Source organism: Nipponia nippon, unplaced genomic scaffold (assembly GCF_047370975.1).
Source record: "Nipponia nippon isolate SJK-2023a ecotype South Korea unplaced genomic scaffold, ASM4737097v1 scaffold_6, whole genome shotgun sequence".
NCBI lineage: Eukaryota > Metazoa > Chordata > Aves > Pelecaniformes > Threskiornithidae > Nipponia > Nipponia nippon.
The window spans coordinates 47658723-47684228 of NW_028262380.1; the positions used below are offsets into that span (position 1 = coordinate 47658723).

The window sequence follows — 25506 nt, forward strand, 5'->3', positions numbered from 1 at the left end:
TTTGAACAGTTATCCAGCAGAAAACTGATGGATGATAAAAAGGGGTCACAGTAAATTATATCAGTATTGATCAAAGTTCTTACATAGATCCTTAAAGAACAATATAAAGAAAATTCTTTCCCTTCAGAAATATTTTGAAATTCAGCACCATCTGGGATTTCATTATCACAGTTCAGAGGCTGTGCAGAGACCAAAGCAACATCCCAGAGTGCTGATGTGGTCACGATAGCTTTGGCAGATGACTCTTACATCCCTTTGTTCCTTTGCCCAACTGTAGTAGCCTCACGTAAATCAGTCTTATAAAGGGTATATTCTCTTCCTACCACGCATGCCACACTATTAAATCTATTTTTTGATTAAAAAATGGAATTAGGGAAGCATTCAATTGATGTTAAACACTGATCTAAATAATATATTTTCAGATCCTAATTATTATTGTCTCACAAACTTTCTTTGATTCACTGTTCTTATGGACTTTCTTAATGACAGGATAAAGTAGCGGAGAACAATCTGTAAATGAAGCACTTTTTGCAAAAAACTGGTCCAGCTATGACTAGATACAGGAAAGGTCTTATTAAGTTTCCCTCATTTGGATGTTTTGAGAGAGAACACTCTGTTCAAATCCATGCTCAAAAGATCATTCAGCAACAACCATAAGAAAGTGACTACATTTCCAGGTATTGATTACATTCGTAACTGTTAGAGCTCTTAAGATTTAAAAATGGTTTGGTTTGGTTTTTTTAACATCAGTTTGTAGAAAACATGGGGTAAATGAAAACTAAAAACATTCTTTTTTCAAAGCTATGGAATCAGACAAGTATGAACCTACAAAAAAGAGAGTAGATTTCCTTTTCAACCTAGAATCATAGAATCGTTAAGGTCCGAAAAGACCATTAAGATCATCAAGTCCAACTGTTAACCTAACACTGCCAAGTCCACCACTAAACCATGTCCCTAAGCACCACGTCTACCTGTCTTTTGAATACCTCCGGGGATGGAGACTCAACCACTTCCCTGGGCAGCCTGTTCCAGTGCCTGACTGCCCTTTCAGTGAAGAAATTTTTCCTAATATCCAACCTAAACCTCCCTTGGTGTAGCTTGAGGCCGTTTTCTCTTGTCCTAGTAACCTGTAACCTTTCAAGTTTTACCCAGAAACTTTTAATAGGGAAAGAGTGAAATTCTCTTTCATATCATTCCATATCATGCCCTTTTTACCTTATTTCTCAGAGCAAGTATGAAGGACCAGGCCTTTAATAGGATGTTACTGTAAAAATCAGATGCTTAGCTTTTTACAGTAGGTTCACAGCATCCTATGGTTTTAGATCACTGAGGTATGTCAAAACCCAATCTCTTCCACAGAAGTGGAGCTATTCTTTTATATTAACGTGCTTAAAATATTGCAAGATACAGTCTGTTCTCAGGCAGCACTGAGCTCATCTCTTAGCACACAACTCTTTCATCCTCAGAAGCAAGTTCACTACTTAAAGAGAGAATTTACAATTAAAGAGAAATTTTACAACTGCTTTCCAATATCAAAATTATGTGGTTTCCTTTCTTAAGTGCCTTTTAAATGCTAATTTTAAAAATGTGTTTTCACTCTGTTCCATATTAAGGAATATTGGAAAAGATACGATTGTACTTAATCAAGAAACTGCTGCCACATTTGGAAGACAGAAGGAAGTACCATCAGGAGTTTGCCTCATCCACTTCATTTCACGGAGTGCATAATATTGTTCAAACGCAGAGCAAGACTCGCAAAGTGCTGTGGCTGTTAGTAGTCGCGGGCTGTCTTGCCATTGTTATTTGGCAAATCTGCAGTCGCTTCATCTACTACTTCAGCTGGCCAACCACAACTACAGTGGTAGTTCAGTATGTGGAAAATGTCAAATTCCCTGCTGTGACTTTTTGCAACTTGAACAGGTAAAAGTTGTTTGTTGTTTGCTCTTGAGAGGCAACACCTCTTTATCTGAAAGCAGTCAGGTTCCACAACTTGCTTGAGCAAATCACATCAAACAAGGAAAATATGGGTCTGAGGGGCACGTCTTCCATATCATCACATGAGATTTAAATGAAGAGGAAAATACAAGAAACAAGGAAAGGAGGTTGTTTTTTTAATCTTCCCCCTCTTTCAGATGAACAATTGCACTACAGACTTTTAAGTTTCAAAACATAAGTCGGAGTAGAAAAACCTCCCTGGTGCTGTTCTTCTATGTATGAGTGTTGCTTCTACAGGGTAACTAAGGGACAGTCATCAGTCACATCCAAGTTAAAAATAAAAGACAAGATTTGCAAATAGATTCAAATAGAAACCTCACACAAATGTAGAAATCTTACGCAAAGTAGATGATACTTTTTTTTCAGAGGTGCTCAGCCCTTACAGTTCCAGCTGAGGTCAGTGGGATTTGCAGGAAGGAAGCATTTGGTTTGCTTGGAAGTCATGTATCTGAGCAGGGACTTCACTACAGGTTTCCATTATTTGAAGATAAGATTCAGATGCAGCCACTTTGAAAATAATGTAACAAATCTACGGCCTGATTTTTAGAGCAAATATGTAATTTAGAAACAATTTTAGAAATACAGAAAGTTTACCCACATTGCTTCCTCAAGAATTGTAAGTTTTCTTATCTTCTACTTTTTGCTGTCAGAATCAGCCAGAAGTCCAAGTCTCAGATATCTGGAGCCATTCTGCCTCATTATGCCTCCTTCCCATTGCCCTGCATGAAGCCATCCTGGGTTATATTGCACAACATGCACTGTGGATAGAAGTCCCTCTTGATTACAGTGGGCTGTCTGTTATAAAAATGCTTCACTTCTTGTAACTATAGCGGCAGCACATTATAAGTAAATAGTCAGCTCCTGAGCATGGCAGTTGTCTGCCTAAGTGACAGTTTGCTGCCACATCCATCTGTTGTTCATGCTGTGCTTATCCTTCCCTCCTGTTTTTAGTAACCAGTTTTTCTGTTGGCAAGACAAAGAGGCACAGATCTACCTTTGCCTTTATTTTTTGACTCAGCTTCAGTTGTGAAGAGTTGTTCCTACCAAACTTCCATAAGTTGGGGCATTAAGATTTATTATACAAATACATTTGTATGTTTTATATAATATATATGTTTTGTATTATATTTTTAGGATACAATAGTATTACACAAAATGGCAATTCTAAAGAACACGGTATTGTAGTTTCATTTGTGTTTATTCTCTTTTCAAACTTATAACTGTTCTGCAAACCCTTACTTTACTTCAATAAAGGACTTCAATGATGTACATCAGGAAAGCACCTCCAACGCCTCATTATGTTTTTGAGATTTTTCAAGTGGATTCTAAGAGTAAGGATCACCCTTGGTTTACATCATCGTGTCACCAGCCACAGAGCTCGTGGGAAGGCAGACTGTCTCTACACTGGGGTGTAGTGCCTTAGTATAGCAGGTATATGAGATTACTGCAAATGCACTTAGAAATCAATTTTCTAAATGATGGAAGACAGGTTTTTTTAAAAGGAACAGCTCCTCCCAGCTAGTTTCCCACATGTAAATGCAATTGTTCAGCTTGTCATCAGTTCTACAGATCTGGTTGTTGGCTTATGCAGATGACTAATCTACTCCGGTGTTTTTGGGCCTGTTTTGTTTTTAATAAACAACGACACACAACAGAAATGCTTCCAATATGACTGACCAGAATAGCCATGGGAAGGTGTCCATCTTCTGTTTTCAGATATGGAAAATACCTTCCTAGAAATGTAGACTATATTGTTTATTCTTGTTGTAGAAATCAAAGTGCAACACGGTGGGCAAGAAACACTTTGAATTTGCAAGCAGACAATAAATCATGTCACAGATTTGGCAAGAGCAGCCTTGAGATCAGTCCTATAATTGCAGAACTCCAAGCAATTCTTTCTCTTTCTCACTGACAGGTTCCAAGCTCATGCAGTTAGCAACCTCAAAATAATTTTTTTAATTTGGAACATTGTGTCTGGAGTTCTCCAAAAATTTGTTATGGAAGATAAATATTCTCAAGAGCTAAATGATTTCCTTCTTGGGAACCGGAACTTCAGCATCCAAGAGTTTACAAGGAAAAATGGGTTTTATCTGAACAGCAGCACATTGCTAGAATGTGAATTTTTTGGAAAGCCGTGTTACCCACAGGTAAAGATGTTTATTCTACTAAAACAGTAGCATGGAGGGGAAGGGGATGTATTCTTACCACTCAACTTGAGACATCTAGCTTTGCCAGCTACTCCCCCCTGCTTTCCCTTTAGAGTCAGCCAACGGAGAAAAAAAGCCCTGCTCTAAATCACACTGAGGATTACGATTCTCCTATTGAGTGCAGAGACAGCCTGCTGGACTCCCTGAGCTGTAAAATGGGATTTCAGTCTAAATTGCGCTCTGCCTAGCGCCACTTCTGCACAGATAGCAGCCCTTGAAAGCTGTCATACCTCCAGGCTGTATCTAACAACCTTTTCCATAAATGGCCTATAACGAAGGTCAGTTTGAACGGAGTTTTTTGCATGACATGATTGCATAGTTTTGTTCTTGAGGTCAAGAATATAGACAGCCAGGGTATCTATATGCAGAGTCCACAGGAATTTTAAATAATGAGGTGAAAATAGCCCATCTTTGGGAATTTTGGACAACAGCCAAAGAATATGATCGTGCCATTTTTATGTCGATTCTTCCATAGAGCAATTCCCAACTTAAATAGAAAACATGAAAAGAAAAGTCAAGCCTATATTCTTTCAGATAATCTAACCTTTGGATGTGCTGTAGCTTCTAAAATTAGGCATTGGAGAGTCCTCTTAACTGAAAGACACTAGTGCTAATAACTAAAACTAAAGCAATGAGATGCAGTCATACTAAATTATGAGGTGGCTTTGGGAAAAAATGCAAATATTGTACTTTCATATGTAACACATCATTTAGTTTTGAAACAGTCTTCACTAAACATCTACTGGAAAAATTAAACAATTTGGTTTTGAATATATCGTTTCTATATAAAGTAACAGGTATAGAAAAACAACAGGACCTCATTAAATGATTCTGAGTAGCTCGTACGTATTAATAAACAATGTGAAATTTCTCCTTTAAACTACATTTTCTGTAGAAAAGGATGAAATCCTTCTGAATATTTCCATCAATTACCACTTTTCTGATTGTAATATTTAGCACTGCCTTTGGGGGGGAAAAAAAAAAAAACAAACACCCCAGTAGTCCATCTCTTGCATTGTAATTCACTCAGGAAACTTCAAGTGATCTTGCTTTCATTTTACTCTTCCCTATTTTCCTTTACTGAAGGATTTTGAACATGTTTTCACTGAATACGGAAACTGCTTTACTTTTAATCACAATGACCTTCCAGCAAGAAGAGTGAGTTTGTCTGGAAGAGGCTTACATTTGCTTTTTGATGTCCAACAGGTACAGCTATCCTAACGATTATAAACAATAAATCATGTAATAACTTACAGATGAGTAGAGGTGTTTGGGTTTGGGTTTGGTTTTTTGTTTGGTTGGTTTTACACAGACCTTCAGAATTTCATGCACAAAATTTTGTATCAAGACTATTTCTGAGTGTGAGGGTATTTTAAAGGAAAGATCTATTACAGATTTTAAAAGTCAGAATTAGTATTGACTGTGCCGGCTAAATGATTCTGAAAGCTGTGAGTGAGCGTGTGTGTGTGTGTGTAGATGTATACACACACATACACAGTTCACCTACAATTGAAACATGTCATCAGAGCAGTAATTTAATTTTATACAAGCACTTTGGGATGACATAATTTCATTTTAATAAAAGGCCCAGTAGTGAAGGTCATATGGTGCCAATTTCTAAGTAGTACTGAATTATTGTTGCAGCAGCTCTAAGTGCTCAATGCCAGCTAAGATCTGGTCTTTGCACTGTAAATAGTCTCTGACCTTATTAGAATTGTCTTTGACCAACAAAAAACCAGAAAACTCAGGGAATATCACCTTGTGAGATCACAGAAGAAAACTAAAATCTAGAGTGATAAATGACTTAGACATTCACTTTTGTTCTCTAGGAATTATGAGACAGGAGTGACAGGTTCTGGAGAGGGTAATGGAAAGTTTGCTGAAATGTGATGGGTAGTTGCAAGTAAAAGGAACGAATATCCAAGTTATGAGTAAATGTTTATCTATGCCTTCTTGCTTTTGAAACTGGGAGATGACAGAAGGAATTAAAAACATGCAAGTTTATAGTAATTGGAAAGAGACCCACAGAGGTAATCAACAAAAGGAAATTCGAGTCAGTTTGCTTCTATACTTTTCTGTAAATGGCCAAAAATGTGACTAGAGATACAAGACCAAATAAAAAAGCATAGTACCATTTTAAATGTAGCTAAAGCTTCAGATGGTAAGCAAAGCCAAAATGATTTTAAATAATTCTTTTTGTATCAGGAACAATTCACTGATGAACCTGCTCTTGGTTACACTGATGCTGGTATAACTTTTGTTATCCATTCACCCAAAGAGCTTCCACGCTTTGATGGTTTAGGTTTACTAACACCGGTTGGCATGCATGCACAGGTCGCAATCCGCCAGCTGAAGGTAAGGACTTTGTCCTTCAAGTGGAAATATTGGTCTTTACTGTCTCTAATTCTCTTCTGAAGCGTGACAATGAATTAGACATTTGGGAAGTTAAAATATTTATCATGCCAAAGCGACTCCTAAAAATAACATTTCCTCCAGACACAAACTCCTATTTTGGGGAGGGATGTCATTGGTCTTCATAATCTGTATTATTAAAGTCAGCCTTTCTTTCCTAACATCTTACAGTCTCACTGACATATAATGATACAAGGACACCACAGCATTTCCCCATCAACACATTCTGTTACCATTAAGGTTGTCTCAGATTACTAGTGGAATCCAAGTGGAGTGGACTACCCTTCTGCTCTAGGTTGTTTGATCAGGTCCTACTTTTGCTGTGAGAGAGAGAGGAGATGATTTTATAATCCCAAAAGTACAAACTGTAATTGCCTCCAATTAAATCAAAATGTTACTGCTTATGTCTTCAACAGGTTTCCTTCAGCACTTTAAAGTGTGAGAAAATAATATCTAAATTTAAAACAGAGACAAAAAAATTATATCTTCTGTTATTATTACCCTACAGTCAATTATCCAAGAATACCCATGGGGAGAGTGCAAGCCTGATATAAAGCTTCAGTACCACAAGATTTATAGTACTAATGGATGTTTGCAGGAATGCAAAGCCCAGTACATACAGGACCGGTGTGGCTGTTTGCCATTCATTCTTCCAGGTATTTCTCAGGAATATCATCATACCATACACTGATCATCTTGCTAGGAGATCTCACCTGTCATTGAACAGCAAAGGAGATGGGGCACATGCTTAAGGGATATCTACAGCTGGGATTAATTAAAATTATATAAATTTGTCTTTTTTTTTTTTTTTAATTCAGAGAAAACAAGCAAGATATCTGGTCAGCTCTAGACCTAGCATCTGGGTCATTGGCTATTCTTAGGATACAGACCAAAAAACTTGAAATAAAAGATTATGCCTCAGGGCTGTGAGACAAGTCTGTAGTCTTCTATCTGACTTCCTAAAGAGCTGGAACTGAATCCATAAGAAGTCATAGATTTTCACATGTTGCATGGAGCTATCTAATCAGCCCGAAACGCAGAGTACAGGTGTATGCTGTAATATTCCCCTCAAGCATCCAGGCAGCTTAATCACTCTAGAAATGTAAAGCAGTAACACTGAGCCCTGACCAGTCTCCTCCCTCCCACCTTTTCAGCATTAAAAGTAATGATAATACTGTCACCTCTCTCCAAAGCAAGAGCTGGAACCCAAATCTCTGCTCTCACAGCTCTTTTTTCACAATTAGCACACAAGAAAGCTACTGTCATTCCTGCACAATGTATTTTTAAATATCCCCAAGCAAGGCAGCATGTTTTCAGTAAGGGAGACCCATTAATGAGTAATCTCTAGCCTGTTTGTTTGACAACCTCTTGGAAAGGAGGCTGGCAACCTCCTGGAAACTCTCATGAAAAAGGGTTTGAGAAGGAAATTAAGTCTAGGTCTCCCATCTACACTACTTTGTTTTTTTTCATTTCCACTAGGAAAAAACAGAAATTCCTGGCTTTAGCAAGCTAACACAAAGAGTGAGTCACAAGCCTAAAGGCAGTTCTGGCTGGCACACATAATAAAGATATTTGCTCCAACAGCAAGCCTCCTGGCTTGGTCTGTTGTCTCTTCACTGTGTTCCCCTTTTGGTGTTGGTAAGTGCACTGTGCCCGACTGAATTGATTTCTCAGTTGTATAATGATAAACATGAAGTTGTGAGCAGGCTTTGATGACATTACATTTCAGTTTAGTACAAACAGAGCTAAGGGTTAGATTGTTAATTGAAGTTCCTAAAGTTTGTTATTTGTTTTTAAGGAAATGGAACAGAATGTGATTTGCTGAAGTTTTATAATTGTGTTTATCCAGCAGTCTGTAAGTAATAACTTTACATTTATATTTTCTAAGTCAATTCCAAATAGTAGACAATATCAATTAAAACAAAATACTGAAAGTAGTACTGAAATGGAGTACATCCCAGTCCATTTAATATTCTGAAAATAGAGACCAGACAGAGCATTAAATAGATACTAATTAAAAAAAATAACAATTCATGTTAGTAATCAGAAATAGTTTAAAATGGAAGAATGTTCAATTAATCTGTTTTCCATTATCAAGCCTCTGGCTTGCATTTTTGCATCTTCATGGTATTATCCTCCTAGCTCCAATGTTGTATTCTTTTTGTTTGTGACAGAAAAGCGAACAGCACAGTAATAACAGGTTTGTTTATTGATAGAAAATATAATTCAAAATCACGGGACTTCAAGGTTTTATCTTTTCAAAAGTAAAATGAATTGTATATTTTCAAAGTGTTGCAAATACAATTCATTCCCATAAGCAAATAGTCTGCACACAGTAGATATAAAATTTGTAAGTCACTACAACAGACTTTCTGGAAAATGGCAATCTGAAAAGTAACTGGTCATGAACTTTAGAAAGCCTCCTTTTTAATTGTTTTGGATTCTGCTATGTAATGTGACTCTCCCTTCCCAAAGGGATGGATGATTAAGATCCCAAGTAGATTAACAAGTTTTGGAGGCCCTGTGTGGGGGTTTATTCCTGGTTTGATCAGGTGTGTGCAACATTCAGGCAAGATCTACTATTATGAACAATGACTACTTCTTTTTCCTGTGGCTCTTTTGAAATAGATTCCACTAAGTTCACATTCATATATAGTCATGATCTTTGATAGCCTGTTATGGTGGAAATACTTATATTATTTTACTTAATGGATATTCTGTGACCAAGTTTCAAAGAAACCACTGAGAAATAAACAAAAATGACCCCTAAGTCCTATCAAGGATGGGTAGGACTCAGAGCTGGACCCCCGAAGGAACTGGCATCACAGTACTTTACACAGTGAACCTGGCTTGTAGGTGTCTGGTCCCCAGGACCCCAAGTTAGGTTCTAAGTCTCCTTTTACAGTGCAGGAGAGGTTAGACATCTGATAACAAAATATCCAATGACAGCACACTGACCCAGTATCTGCGGGACCTACCGTTGGTGAGAGCATTTATTTTAGGAACTCTAAAGGCCAGCTAGCCAGAATGAAATTCACAACACCAGCATCCCTGGAGAGTACCTCAAATCATCAACTAACAGGCTGAGATATCTCCTCCCGTGCAGTTTGCAAAAGCGAGAAGCCCACACGCAGAGGGAACGGACACAATGGCCGCCACCACACCAGGACAAATAGAGCGTCACAAGCAGGAGGTTATGGCAGAGTACCAGATGGCTTTGGGTGATCGTTTATGCTTTAGGAAATATTTATGCCTTACCATTTTTCTTCTACATGAATTTTCTCCAGCTTCCCCAGATTTCTGTAACGATTTCTTTCTCTTAGAGCCTCATCAGAGGAATGGTTCCCCACTTTCATGAGCAGCCAGACCTGCAGAATTTTGTGACTTCTCTTTGGTATTTGAAGAAACAAAGCTCTCCCTAAGCCCTCTTAGATGTCTTAAGCCCAATTATCAAATGGCAGGCAGGGGTTAAGGTAAAGTGAACCTAGCTTACCAAGATTTTTATGTAGTTATCAGATGATAGTAAGCTACAATGGGCATTGCTCCGGAAGCTGTTTCTGTGCACTGAAATGAGCTAGGCAGACATCAAGACCAAGGATTATATACCTAAGTATGTAATCAGAAAGCTAGCACAGAACATGAAGAGTCTTCTGTTGTCCTCCTGTTTAACTGTGGATGAGAAATAATATGCACATAAAGCCCTAATGGAGGCAGAAAGACTTACAGGTGCTGAATTTCTTTGGAAAAAGTGACCAAAAAAAAAAATCTCCACCCTTATTATTGTGCACCACTTTCCCAAATGCCAGTTGCAAATACTTATTTGTTGCTTCAGAACTGATACGTATCCACTTTTCTCAGGATAACTAACCCATATATTTATCAAAGTCAGTTAAAGGTAATTTTGTAAATTTTAAAAAAAGTTTTTAAACTGCGTGCTTTTTCAGAAATATTATGTCATTTCTTTCTCCTGAAATTTCAGATGATATAGAGATAAAAGGATTATGTACAGTAGGAACTCACAATTCCACTTGCCCTGCCCCATGTGAAGAAACAGATTATCCTACTACTGTCACTTATTCACGTTTTGGAGGAGAAAAAGCCATAAAATACTTTTCTGCAAAACTGAAGAAAAGTCCAGAATACATCAGGTAATCTTGCTTAACACCTTGTCTAATGAAGAAATTATCAATTACTTTTAAGTGTGCTAACAGAGAGTATTATGTAAATATGGCCTCTTAAAAAGATATTTTTATGTGTGGTATTAATGTTGTCCGTGAGATAAAATAAGATTTATACATATTCATATATATAAAATATACTTAGATACATCTAAGATTTGCAGATAACATAAAATAGATACTGCAATTAAACAGTAATGTTCTCAATTACCTTCTGTGTCATTAATCTCTTATAACAAAGTTTTTTGATCACTTTTGCAATTAAGGATAAAGAAAGGGCACGGTTGTCAAACCTATCCACAGTCCACATGAGCAATCCATCCAACAGAGAAGACAAATCTTCACCCTTCCACAACTGAAGTCAATGAACAAACGAAATAGATGCTATATAAAGTTGTTCTCCTTTCTCTCAACCCCTTCCCAAAGGAAGCTTCATAAGCACTGAAGAGCTAGGTTTTATTGCAGCAATAATGTCACAAGTTTAATAATCTTTTCTACTGTTAGTAGAATTCACTAATACTGTTTATATTATAATAATTTAGAAAATATTTGGTACAATATTAATTCTCATGAGGTAGCAGAAGAGTGAAATAGCATAGTTCTATCTGTGTGACTGAAAACACTACACAGCAAAAGAAAGTAGGTCCGTACCCAAAAGAAGACTTTCTAGTGAGAAAACATGTCTCAACAGTATTGACTACACCTTTTATCCAGGAAATGGTGTTAGAACTTACACTATGCACAGAGCTGTGTCGCTCAGTAGTAGCGCTGAGCTGACATAATCTGCATACTTCTAAATTCATAGAAGAGAGATCCTTATACTTTAATAATGCATATGTACCTTACTGTTACAATATAATAACTTGATGCCAGATTTCCCTGCAAATACAAGCATTATATATCCAAAACCAGAGTATTTCCAGATTTTTTTGCTAGAAAGATATAATCTAGTTGTCAAAGAGCATTAAATACAGTTTTATAGACTGAATTGACTCTTGCTCACAGATGTAGATGTCAGCAGTACAAATAAGTACTAAGACAGGTGCTACATGAACTCATAGTATCCATAACATCAAAATATGTTTATAAATAACTAAATATAAATAGAAATAAAATATTTATAAATAAATTTGGCTAATGAAATACCTATGAGTATTTCGTTGTTTCAGTGACTGCAATTTTCTCACTCCTGAAGCCATCAATCTGCAAATGCTTGCATATGTTTATACGTGAACAGGAACTATATGAATCATAGAATAGTTTGGGTTGGAGGGCACCTTTAAAGGTCATCTAGTCCACTCCCCCTGCAATGAGCAAGGACATCTCCAACTAGATCAGGTTGCTCAGAGCCCAGTCCAGCCCAACCCTGAATGTTTCCAGGGATGGGGCATCTACCACCTCTCCAGGAAACCTGTTCCAGTGTTTCACCACCCTCCTCAGAAAAAAGGTCTTCCTTACATCCAGTCTGAATCTACCCTCTTTTAGTTTAAAACCATTACCCCTTGTCCTATTGCTACAGACCCTATTAAAACGTCTGTCCCCAATGATTATGAAAATTAAACCTGTTGTTACATGTAAAAGATATTAATCTTTGAGGATGTTTTATCTTTGTTGATTATTTTATTGTCTGTAAACATTATGCACAACCCAGTAATTATTCAATTAAGCAAGTGAAAATACGGAACATTCCACTGTTACCAAGCCTTAACCAATAGGAATCCTGCCCATGTATTAACAAGTGCATATTCTGAACTATAAAACGTAGAGTTCTATTGATTTCTGAAGATGTAAGAAGGGAAAAGTTAAATATTTATTGGATACTCTTGCTAGCAACTCCATGACAATGGTAAGAAGTCTTATTAATAGAAGCAATGAGAAAAAGATTCTTTTTATTACTCAGTGCTACCTGAATTTTAGAATTATCACCTAAAGAGATAGAAATGATTATTTTGTACAGCAAACACTATTTTCATGAATATTGTTAATGAGCTCATTATCACTGTCAACCTAAAAATCTGTAGCTGTTCACACTTCTGAAGAATAATTGCTACTTTTATTCTTAAAGGTCACAACATTATGTGTGCAATCAGTTTTTGTGTCTGTTTTATTCCACAACTGTTATCCTTATATCCTATTTCGGAGGTAGGCAGAATCTTTCTGTAGACATGATATCATAAAGATGAGCTCTTTACTCACACTGAATCATTCCACAGGTCTTGCTTCAACTGAGGTTTACCTACTCTTCCGCTTTTGCAGCAGGCAAGAATATAATTAGGTAAGCGAGGCTATTAGCAGAGGACAGAACTAAACATTTGATATAGGACGAGGGCTCTTCTGCACAAACATGCTCATTGAAATAAGCGCAATTAAATATGCAGTTGCACATGATTAAGAGTGGTAGACTACACTTCCAAGCACTGTATCCACCATAGGTCAGGATGCTTGACACTTCCACTGAAGCTTACCTCTGTAACCCTTAAAAAGCACGAGTCTATCTCACAGTACAGATCTAGAGTTACTTTTTCAACATAGGCTGAAGATCTACTCCTCCGATAAGCTCCTGTTATGACTGTTGTTATCAGGACACTTTTTCTTCTTCAGTCATCTAACTCATTTTGGTAACACTCGCCTAATTGTTCTTTAAAAGACACCATCACTCTCCCTGAACTTGATCCATGCTGATAAATGTTGGTAAAAATGAACAGCACTCCTGACTGTCTCAAGTAATACTGTATGTATTTGTCATTAGGCAGAACCTTGTGCGTATTGACATTAAATATCATGATCTGAGCTACAAAATAACACAGCAGCAGAAGGCCTTGACTATATCCGAGTTGCTTGGTAAGTGAATGCTTAATACTTATTTATTGCTGATTAATAATTAATCTAAAAATAATAAAAAAAAAACCACACAAACCTGGTTTTTTTATTCCCTCCCCTCCCGAGTCATAGCCTATGTTGTCTTCTAAACAAAAAGCAATACCTTTTCTATTATAATAGTAATAATCACATCTGCCTCACGGTCATTTTTTATACTGTCTCCTGTCATTCCATTAAAGAACCTGCAGTATGGACAGCAGCTGAGAGTAAGAATTAAGTTTGGCACTAGTTTACGGCTATATCACACGCAGGACTGTAAGAATAGTGAAGTTTACGGTATCTGGAGAGGAGAGGGAGAATGTGGGGAGGAGAAGCAAGAGAACGGTTAAAAAGGCATAGAAGCAGGAAATATTTTAAGTATCTGTTTCACAGTAGGATGTGTTGTGTTGTACTTGTTTTTATCTAGAATTTTAAGAAACACATTAGTCTTCTCCAATAAACATTCTTAAGAATATTAATTCTGTTTTCTTAAAGTGATGGATTATGTATATTGAATTTATTTAACACTTGAACCCGGCAAGGTTTTCTTTGCTTGCTAGACTAAACCAAATGCTTAGGATGACATATGTTTATTTCCTTCTATTACAGCTGATGTAGGTGGCCAGCTTGGATTGTTTTGTGGTGCCAGTATGATTACAATCATAGAACTGCTCGAGTATATTTTTACTAACTTTTGTTGGATGTGCATCTTTCTTCTATTGAAAGCTCCTGAAATGCCTCAGTGGAACAACCCATCCCAGAACCAACCAACACACAGGGAAAAAGAGAAGGGAATACAAGAATGTTAGTGGCTTGTAGAAGCACAAAACTAATTCTTTCTGCAACTTCCCTTCCTTTTTAAGATACTAAGGAGACAGTAATATTTTGCATTGCTCCCCTCCCTGCACTCCTTACTCTTCCGGCTTCTTTTATTGCCTAGAGCTATTTAACTGTGCTAAATAACTTTGGAAAGTCTCACTTTCTTTCTCATGTAAAGAAAAATGTAATCTTTACCTCAAATTTTATTTTAAAGAATTACCAATTTTTTTTAAATAGCATAGCAAGTGATATTGACATACAATGCAATTTAGCATTTCTGGCCCAGTTCTTATCTTCCATATTTTGAATGAGGAGAAATAATATGCATGCCAAATTAACACACACAAGTTTCTTAATCACCATAAAGGTGGAGCATTACTATGCTGAAAAAGCAGATGCCTTATTAACGACAAAGTCTTTGCTAGTAGGTTACCACTGTTACATGTTCCAGTGAAGGATGTTGTAGCTTTGCCTATCAGAATTAGGAGCGTGCTTCTACAGTGTATTACCTGTTTGTCTGAAACGCATCAAAAAAATAAATCTCATGAGTCTGCCAACTACTATAGAGAACCAGAGGGCATCTGAGTGGATGGCAAGTGGGCAAACATAGGCCAAGTTCAGTGTTTAATGTCATGAAAGATGATAATAAAGACTAAAGGCTTCATCTGAGTCTTACTAAAAATCAGTGAGAGTACGATTTTTGTGGCTTTGGTGCTGAATCGGGCTTCCAGAACGTTTATTCCTTTAAAAGTGTTCAGAAAAGCTTCTGTGCTTTCCTACATCTGTGTGGGCCTCTAGAGCAGTGGTGGTTTAGTCTTATGTTTTTATTTAATCACCAAAGTCTTCTCTAAACTTCCAAATACGTGTAATACTGTAGTATAAATAGACACTCTTCCTCTCCACCCCTCCCCACACATTAAAGCTCATAGAACAAGAAGTGTGCACTGGAAGGGGGTGTTGTGTTCTTTCTAAGTAAGTACAACATCTTAGTAAACAGCATAATAATTTTAAAATGTGAGAGTTAATAGGATAGGATAATTTCACTTTATACAACAAATTTATACAGTGTACCGTTAATACATTCCTTTCTCTAGAATAGGTTTCTGAATACAGTTCTGAACAAATCCATGCTTGCCCTTGATAGTCTCCTGCCAGAGTCTATCAATCAATCAGAGCTTTTGATGCATTTGGAGGTGCCAAACAGAGCCTGGATGGAAACCCTTTAGGAGAGGTAGACACAAAACAGTCTTGTACAAGATGCACCCAAGACTAATTTTAAGACTACACTATAAAGGATTATTCTGATTTGAAGCACTGGCTTCTGTTCAATTAACTACATATAATAGTAACAGATAACTGTTTATTTGAAAACTTGTTGTCTAGACTTCAGACTAGCACCGTATAGACTTTGCTAATCAAAAGATTTTTACATTAGAAAGCTCACAAAGGCTACAACATTATACCTTCTGAACCACTGCTCCCCAGTCGGTGCCTGGGCTCTGCAGCGCTCAGACTGTCCAGGAGCACGCCTCTGCGCTCTTAAGGAATGTCAGTTCGGCACCTGAAACTCCAAGTGAGCAATCAGCCATAGCCATGCTCTATAATTCACACTATTCTTCCATACCATCCGCTCAAATTCAGGGACTAATAATAAATTACTTTCTACAAAGGAAGTAGTAAATGTACTTACTAAGCAACCAAGTCCCTAAGGTTGGATATAAAGTAATGAAAATGCTACCATTTGGCCATCATTGGCAACAGCTTCCCTTCAACATAAGCCCTAGGATAAGCAATTCAGGAAACACAGGAAATGTTTTTGCTTCCTAGAAAGAGATGCCTTGATTTTACTTCTCAGTAATTGTAGGCCTGAGAGACCTTAAGGTTAACTTAAAGATTTTTGCTCCATTCTTTTTTATTGGTCATTTCTGCTGGGACTCCCCCCCCCATTACCAAGCACACGCACACTTGGAACAGTGGCCGTACAAAAAGGTCTGTCTAAGCCCACTGTCTGGGGTGTGTATTGGCCAATGCAGAGGAAGAATGGGAAGAACAGAGCAAATATGACTGCTATATTTCTCTGAAGATTTCTCCCAGCCTCAAATAATTTGTAGCTGTGAAATTCTTGAGCCAAAAGAAATTATGGTTTTGGAAGTAGGAATCAGGTATTATCTGGCTTCTGCATAAAAAGAAAAGCAGGGGAAAGATTAAATATAGTGACCTAGCACACCTTGTATTTCAGAGATCAAAGTGTTTTGTAGCTATCAATCACATTTTTTTTTGTTTGCTTCTACTAATAAGGGCTAAATAAAAGAAAATTAGTATTGTAAGGAGTAAATGAAACTGGCATTGTTTCCGCTATGCCAAAACTTCAAGTGAAATGAAGCACAGAACATGCTAAAGAATTAGGAAAAAAAGCCAGTTGTCAGAAAGGGAAGACACTTGCATCTTCACTTAGTTTAACAAGACTAAAATGACTTGCTGACTCCACTGACTTTGGACAAGGACAGCTGAAATCACTGCTTGGTTACAGATTCTTCTAACATATGTGGCAGAAGGAGCTCTGAAGAAAGCACAAAGACTGGTGTTTTGCCCAAGGTCAAGTGACAGACTCAGATTTTTTTTTTTCACCAATGGCTTGTGATGAGATTACATAAAGCAATTGATTCCCCATCACATCTAAATATAGCAAGTGTGCTGTGCAGCAGAGAAGTAAGGGTGCTTTTGTATTTTGATGTATGATTACCATTCTATTAAGGCAAGAGAATTTTTAAAAAGTTTTAAGAAAATATTTGGCTTTACTGGATAGGTAAAGATGACATATCTCTAAGGCCAGCAGAAGCAAGGGATTTTAACAGTTTGATCAGATCATCTCCCAATTTAGCATTACTTTGCTGCTTATTTGTTCGCTTTTCCTTTTCACAAGTGTACGTCCATGCTCCAAGTACAGATATCAGCAAGCTTTTCCCATGCTAATTGTTTGATTCTAAAATGTTAATCCTAACAATGAAATTAGTGACATGATTGGGAAAGGCCCCTTGGGCTCCTTCCAAATCTTTGTCTGATGCGCACAAAGAGATGCGACACAGAATTTTGTAGCTAGAAACACGTCAGCCTGAAGATGACACCCTCCAACTGGCCCAAAGTAGTAAGTGTTGCACAACAAATGAAATAAAGATGGGACATATTTTTAAATGCATTCTGCAGAAGTCATTAAACTTTATTTAACACTGTGGAGAATATCACGCTGTTACATGCAACATTTTCTGAAGACTGAAGGCAATTAGGTTGTGTGGATAACGACCTGTGTTTGACTGCTCTGGATTTTATGTCTGTAGAGTATTGTTGCATTCTTTTATGCATTGTATTCATTTTCACACCCTTGGGAAGCAGATCAGAGTGTCAAAGTAGCTCCTGGTACAAGGAAGACAGCTTTATAATCTTATCAGACAGAGAACCTGCCATGATAGATTGGGGTGGAGGAAGGCTGGAGATTGTTAAAGACTTGCATCACATCTTTTGACAAGTTTCTTTAGCTCATTTCCTTTCTTCTTCTAAGGTGTTTCACAATACTACTATTGCAATGTATGTGGCAGACATCTCTAAAGGAGTGCCAGAAAGTAGGGATTTATTCAAGCAGAAATTGCAATTTTGGCCAAATAACTCAGGAAACAGGTCTGGCAATTGCTTGTTTTGCAAAGCAAAATGAACACAGAACGGCCCATACAAGAGAAGGATTTGGATCAGACTTTTATGCAGTAGATTAATTCATTGCACCGTCTCACCAGTAGATGCCCTACTTACCTTAGGCTTCTGTTCACAAGCTTTCTCATCCATGGAGTTAATTTCTCAGCATCTATTATGGAATTACTCAGTATAACTTCAGTCAGATTATTTCCCTCTGATTAATGATGTATGAGCTGGGGAAATATTTCAAAGGAGTTAGCCTGAACTAAGTGACAGCATCTTCGCTGCACAATGTTTAGATTAATTTCTGAGGTAAACAAACAAAAATATACAGTCATCCCCATTCTGCATCAAAACAAGCAGATCAAAGTATCTCTTAAGGAGCTTACACAAGCCAGCTGATCTACTGTTGCTCAAGAAAGTGTTGGTTAAGGTAAAATAAGAATCTCCTTAATACTCACCAATTCTTTAAGCTGAAACTATACAAGGAAAAAAGGAATTACCCTATACAATAACTCAAGTTTGAAGGTAGTTAGGTGTGTCTACCCTCCAGCCCTAATACAAGCATTTGCACTGTGTGTGAATCTGGTGCTGGCAAAACTTCAGGAAAGCAGTCTTCCTTTCCCATGTAGTACCCCAGGGCAGCATGATACAGCCCCTTGGTTTCTTATGGCTCCTTTCCAGTTTAGTGCTGCTCTGGGGTTCTTCCTCTAGGAAGTGTGTCATTTCGCAGTGTGAAGCCTGGTTAAGCGCATATCTAGTTTTGCCTTGCTAATTGTGGTGTTTGCTTTCAAAGAAATGGCCCTGAGCCTTGGAAAATTTAGTAATACTTCCAGTACACTTCAGGGTCCTTGATGAAAAGGTTTGCAGTCCACCTCATAATTGTTAGGATTTCTGCTTACTTTGTGACACTTTCAAAGCTACTCTCAGCCTAGGCAGTTGTTTTGACTTAAGTGATGAACACCTAGATTAATACAGGTTATGTCCCTCATGGATCTCAATCTAAGCTCAGCATTGCGTTCCCTTATCTACTTCCACCTATTTAAGACTTGGCAAATAGGCATTCAAGGCAGGATTGATGATTACATATTTGACCATTGCTGATGTATCCGTCAAATACTTAAAGGCTTCATTTTAAACGGCAAATCAACTGAAGATAAGAAATAGGAAGCGTTACAAGAAAGAAGACTTTCATACACAAGCTGTGAAAAATGTGGGCTTCTCAGGGCTGCAAACATGCAAACACTGTTCATTAAAAACAAAAATTTGCTTCTGGTGTTGTTCAGTTCAACCCATATGCCTCCCACAACAATGACTCAATTCTTAGTGTAGTTTCGATAACTGATACTCCCAATAACTTTAGCTAAGAATTTTAATATAACATCTTTTCCTGGGGTAACCACCAGGTTTTCTTTGGCAGCTACTGCACAAAGACTTATTTAGAAAGCCTGCTGTGACTTCTGGCTAATAGGACTAGCCCTGGTGCCCCAGAATATTTTCTTGTTGGGCACCTGGCCTGCTACATTTGTAACCCTGAATGAATTCTTAACATTTCTAGCCACCGTCTGTAGGATGAATATTACTTGTTACAGACTTGATCCAGAGTTCAGTGGAAATTTTCCAACCTAAATGCCGAACAACTTCAGACCATGCCTGTGTAAACTTACAGTTCACTTACAGATTGTGCATGCTCTAGTCTGGAAGTGTTACATCACATCTTGATCTTTTCCTGCAGTCTGAATAAATGGAATTTTTTGGGGTTGTTTGAGTTCAAACTTCTGAGCAATGTATGAATAAAAATGGCAAACACCACCCCATATGAAACAAACCAGATATGAGAAAAAAACCAACTATTTAACTAGAGAAACATCACAAAATGTCTGTTTTAAGACTAATTGTAAGAAACTCTTCACTGTTGAAACATGAAAATCTAGCAAATAGCAACAAGTAGTAACAGTTTTGGGGTTTTTTTGCTAAGAGACCTACATAATTCTAAAAATATCTAAGTGAAACAAAGAAAAAAAAAAAGTAGCATTGTGCAGTACACCACCATATTTTAGAGAATTAATTTTTTGTGAAGAGTAAGTTGCTAGTTGTTCTTTATTTTCCAGTATCCTGGTTCAGATGCGGACTCCACTGTGTGGAGTACTTCACAAAACATGGCCCCTGTTCCAAAGGTCCTTCAACCTTAGAAAGCTGTAAAGCATCTGTCTTGTCCCTCAATTCAAAGCACTGAATTCAAAGTGCCGAAGTGTTTTGGGATAACACTTTAAATGGACAGATAGGGAAGTGGGGTACGTAGGCAATGGCTATTACCTGTCCCCTCATTCCTACTGCTCGCAAAGAAAGCTTAAATGTCTTAACATAAAACGAATAGCCTAAATAGCGAGCTGAGAACAGCAACAGCACTGCCCTAGCAATGGGCATGACTCCTCGAGCCTCCCTGGCTAAGGGGGACGTTATGCACCTGGTGTGTGAGGAAGGGGGGGAGAGCAGTGGTTCTGAATCGTGTCGCACAGCCCAGCTTCCCGCCACCCACTCGTTTTGATAACGGCTTTGAGTTTGCTCCAGCAAATATTCACCTACATAAGCTCTGCTGAGGACACTAGCAAATACTGGATTATGAGGTTTATATTTAAATTTTGAGACAATCTATTCGTTCTTTATTGTTGATACATGACTGAATTCTCTCTAGCTGCCAGTTTCTGCATATCCCATGAGAAGTTTTCAGTACAATAAGCCGACAAGAAAGTTTTGGCAGAAAATTCTGTCTGGAAATCAAGAATACTATAAGCAAATTAATAACTATATTCAATCCCAAACATGCATCCAATAGGGGAAATGATCTTTTGGGGGAAGCAAAAGGGGTAGTTTCCAACAGAAGAACAGAGTATTTCTTGTGACACTTCCGATGAGAGGTAGGGTTCATATCTCTGAGGAAAATCAGAAGGGCTGAGGATCCAAACAGTTCCTGTGCTATGGAAAACCCTAGACATTTGCCTTCTTTCTTAACCTCTGTGTCTTTCATAACACCAAACAGGAAATATACCTTCTAAATGCTGAACCTGCTACTGAGCTCGCACTCAGCAATGGTGGTAGGCTCCATTCATTAACCCTTACAGGAGCTCCCATCACACTCTCACAGTTTAAAGTCAACAAATATATTTCAGAACTCAGCTGCATAATTCTGACATAGTTCCCTCAACAGAGCAAAGAATATAAACACGTCCACAAACTGATCAGTCATTTACATGATTTCAAGAGCAGCCCTAGGGTGCCCTGTAAGGAAAACATGCAACTGTCTCTTATCAATATGGATTTCATTAACAACAAAATCCTATGCAATAGTGGTTAAAGCTGGCCAAATTCTGGAGGGTTACAGCAAGGATAAAATTTGACTACTTTTTTTTTTTTTTTTTTTCTCCAATCTCCCTGTCTGGATTTATAAACACTAAGTTACCCAAAGGCTCTCTACCTTCAAATAATCAGCTGAAAGAGGTTAAGGGTTAGTTTTTGAGATTGTTCAGCAATCAGCCATCAGGACAGAATGGCTGTCTTGCTGAGAAAGCTACAAGAGGAATGGATTTATATCATGTATTCTGACTGCATGCATTTGGCGATGTATGACTAACAACAGATTAACAAAATAAAGCATATACAGGATTTGTTAATTAAAATGAATGCATAGTTCACATGCATCAACAGATGAATATTTGCCCTAAGGAGCATGAAGGACAGCAGAACAGACAACAGATGCCAGGCAGCTGTCAGACTCATAAAACAAAACAACAAATTTCTGTGGCCATACTTACAGAACTGGTTAGTGCCCAACTTCTGTCCCTCTTTTTCTTGTTAAAAGTGAAAAAACAGCAACATTGCTTTGTACTGTTTCTTTGCATGCTGATGGGAAGAAAGTCCTCAGCAGGGACCAGAGCCCCCAGCACCTTGCATGCCAGTCTCCCTTGCCCAGGTCCCCTGCACCCACAGAGCCACGCTCCCTCTGCTACAGGGCAAGGCAGGTGCATCCCACATGCTGATGCTCATGCAAGTGCCCAGACAACAAGAGGTACTCAAGTGAGGCCTAATGCTCATAAAGCATCGTCTCCTTTGTCCTGCAGCCTCCTGATTATCTGTTCCACCTGCCCCTGTAGGGTGGAAACAGGCATCAATGAAAAAGCCATAGCAATTCTTAAAGCTATTCCCTGACTGAGCCCTGTGCTGGTGGGTGGGGGCTGTTCCTTTCATCACCTGATTTCCTGCTCAGGTCCCTATTCCCTGATTGCTACTAAATTTTTTTGCACCAAGCCATGCACTGATAGAATACACCCACTTGCATATCAGCCAGAAGAAAACTGCTCTTTGTTCTTCCATGGGCAGGAAGTATTCCAGCATGTGTTTGTTGTTTAGGAGCAGGAGACGTTCCAACCTGACCCAGCTACTGCAGTTAGTAATGCTAATGACTTACGGATGTTTTCAAGTGCAGTGAGCAAGTAAAACAATTCTGATAAATGCAACCCAAAGTTCATATCTGTGTTATTGAGATGCATAGGAGAGAAAGGGAATTGTTGAAGAAACAGATGAGGGAAAGAGGCAAAGACTCTTTAACATCAGTCCATCCAGTTTATCCACATCCTCATAATTAAAGGTTGTGCAGTAGTTTGAAGATGGTAGAACTGTAGAACAGAACAGAAGCATCAGACTTAGGGGCTTCTGGCATACTCCAGGTATGAGCAACAGTCTGGAAATAATATGATACTAATTTTTCTTTTTTTGCAAGTATTTTCAATCCTGTCTCCAATTCAGAGACACCCTCAGTCTTAATAGAACTTTTTCTCTATATTCACCAGAGGGCTGTGGTCAAAACGAACATAAGGCACAGAAACAGATGTGTAAAATGGACTACCCTGTGTTGGTCAGCAGAAACTGGAAACTCCTAGCAGAGAAGTGAGCACTCCACAACAGAAGCCACTCCTGAAGTGCTGACGAGCTCTTTCAAACAACTAATTCCATTAACAGACCAGATAAATGCATCATGGTAATGCCCTAATAAAACATTGTCTTGCAGCAGTGTTGCAGTTGCCACAAGTCTCCAGGTTCATAGGGGCAATAAAATAAGCCACTATGAAAGCAGAAACGACACAAAAAAAACGTTTCTCTGAGAAACTATCCATGAACTATGAAATTAAATGTTTAGAAAGATGTGGTCATATAGTATCTTTGGCTTCTAAGTCTTAAACAATTAAAACAATTATCTCTTAAAATAGGATCTGCTCTGTAACAAGTTTTGGTTGCTTCTAGGACACTTCTTCCAAGAGCTCCCTGTAAAGGTAGTTACGGGAATACCGTGTGCTGCTTGGGAAAACTTTAACTCATTTGTCTTGAATTGGGGTTGTTACATAACACTGTTGTTACATAATCCTTACCAAAAAAGTTACCAAAGATCAATGGCATTTTAACCATGTCTTATGTAAATACTGGAATATTTTATCTCCATTTAAAATGGTAGGTTATGTCACATCCTTTTACACATGACAGCTGTTACAATGCAAAGTACCAACACATCCATCAGAGGCAAAACATCTGGTTTGTGTATTCCTGAAGTAAAATGTAATGAACCACATGACGTATGTTTTCTAAATAACCTTAATACCACCAGTATTAGATGAACCAACCACAAACATTAAACTGACATCTGAAGTCCAAAGCAGAGTTAGTCAAGAAGGGAAAGGCTTGTGATTTTCTCGGGGGTGGCAGGGACAGGCAGGGGTAAGATGAGAATTCAGCACTTCGTAAAAACGAAGCCAATGAACCAAAAGGCTGCACAGTGTCCCTCGACAGGTATGCAGCATGGTTTGGGGACCATTCCCCAGGAATAAAGTTCAAGTGAAAATTGAGGTTGGGCCTCTCACAGAGGTAGAGATCTGATTGTTAAACCAGCACTTTTGTCCAGATAGCCTCTCTTTTCAGCCTTATAAAATGAGCAATGGAAATTAATATATCTAATTCTGTATTGTGACAAATCATTATGTGTTGAAGGAAGCAATTGCTATCAAAAATACATATTTTCCTATAAAAAAATGACCTTTCTTTTCTTCCAGTGCCCAAAGCAAAGCAGCAGTTATTTCCATGGTCTTCCTTAGGAGGAGAATTGAGTACCTCAGGAAAGCAAGTTCTTCCAACAGCTGCTGAATTTAGATTTTGCAGTTTGTATGCTACTCTTGCTACTCCATGCAAGAGTGTACAGTACCCAAATGGGTGCACAGTCAAAGGCGCCTGTTTGGTCCATGGTTAATTCCTCATCTTTTAAACAGGAGTACTGCAGGCACAGCAGAGAGCTAACTGCCTGCTAGTCAGGAGAAAGACAACAACAACTACCAAGGTGACCCTGTGCTGCTTCTCTAGCACATACTTGCAAGATCCTGCTACCTCCAACCAAAAGCAAACCTCCACCACCCAAAGGTAAGCCCCTTCCTTGCCTCCAGGCTGGTGACCAGCTGCTTCTCTGTACCCTTTTGCCAGGATGACAACAACAGGGGAGGTTGACAAGACCCTGGAGGTGCACAGTCCTGCAGCCACAGAGAGCTCTTTGCCCCTTCCGTCTGGCAGCAGACTCTGCCCTGTGATTGCAGATTAGACTTCTGGGTGTTCCTTCTGGGTGTCCCTTCTGGGTGTCTATGCAGTGCTGGGACAGAAACACCAGCATCAGGTCACCTCCTGAGGGCCTTACTCACCACCTGCTCATGAATCCATGCCTCCACAGGCACTGTCCTTGTTCAAAAAGGGAAGTGACATAGTGTGCCGTCTGTGCATGTCACTGACCCCATGGAGGTCAACATACTGAAGCTGCACACTTGCTAGGTAGGTACGATTTCCTGCACCTCCCTTCTCCTTTTCCAAGTGAGGGTTTATCAAGGTTAAGCCATTTGGAGAGTAGGGGAGGAAAGGTAATTGAGCATTCGCAGCCAGAGCCACACTGTATGCAGGTTGCCTTTGATTAATTTTGCCTTTTCTTCCTTCTCATTCCTGCAAAACGTCTGCAGTCTTATGAACTATCTCCAGCCATGACCTATCTGTGGAAGTGAATTATCCCTACGGTCTGTGTGTTTGTTTAATCCAGAATTTACTGGCTGCCTTCAATGAGAGTTTTGCCTGGGTATTCGTTGCAACCTCTTGCATCCTGTACCACAGCTAACAGGACTGCAGTCCCTGCTCTCGGTGGAGGTGACGGCCCAAGACAATGGCACTCAGCCAGAAGGATGCAGAAAGACAACCTCCACCTCACAGGAACACTGTGCAATGTGTTTGCATTCATGTCATGGCCTAACAAACATAAATTAACTGAGCACCAAACA

The 25506-nt window shown here is 38.5% G+C and overlaps 2 protein-coding genes across 2 annotated transcripts in view; one reads left to right on the forward strand and one right to left on the reverse strand.

Moving 5' to 3' along the window:
- Window positions 1-18307, reverse strand: part of TDO2 (tryptophan 2,3-dioxygenase) — a 44367-nt gene extending 26060 nt beyond the window's left edge. Inside the window, exon 1 of the mRNA XM_087736858.1 lies at window positions 18272-18307. Coding sequence (XP_087592984.1) covers window positions 18272-18300 — 29 coding nt within the window. The 5' untranslated portion in view covers window positions 18301-18307. The remainder of the gene's footprint in view (window positions 1-18271) is intronic.
- Window positions 550-14460, forward strand: ASIC5 (acid sensing ion channel subunit family member 5). The gene is made up of 10 exons (XM_087736410.1): window positions 550-634; window positions 1611-1920; window positions 3911-4142; window positions 5289-5408; window positions 6408-6557; window positions 7123-7270; window positions 8413-8469; window positions 10594-10762; window positions 13542-13633; window positions 14261-14460. Exons 1-10 carry the CDS (start codon window positions 550-552, stop codon window positions 14458-14460), a joined length of 1563 nt encoding a protein of 520 aa, XP_087592536.1.
- Window positions 18308-25506: the final 7199 nt, after the last annotated feature.

Coding starts and splice junctions, on each gene's coding strand:
- ASIC5 (XM_087736410.1), top strand. CDS start 550: ATGACTAGATACAGGAAAGGTCTTATTAAGTTTCCCTCATTTGGATGT. Junction 635..1,610: donor TGTTCAAATCCATGCTCAAA/AGATCATTCAGC, acceptor CTGTTCCATATT/AAGGAATATTGGAAAAGATA. Junction 5,409..6,407: donor TGCTTTTTGATGTCCAACAG/GTACAGCTATCC, acceptor TTTTTGTATCAG/GAACAATTCACTGATGAACC.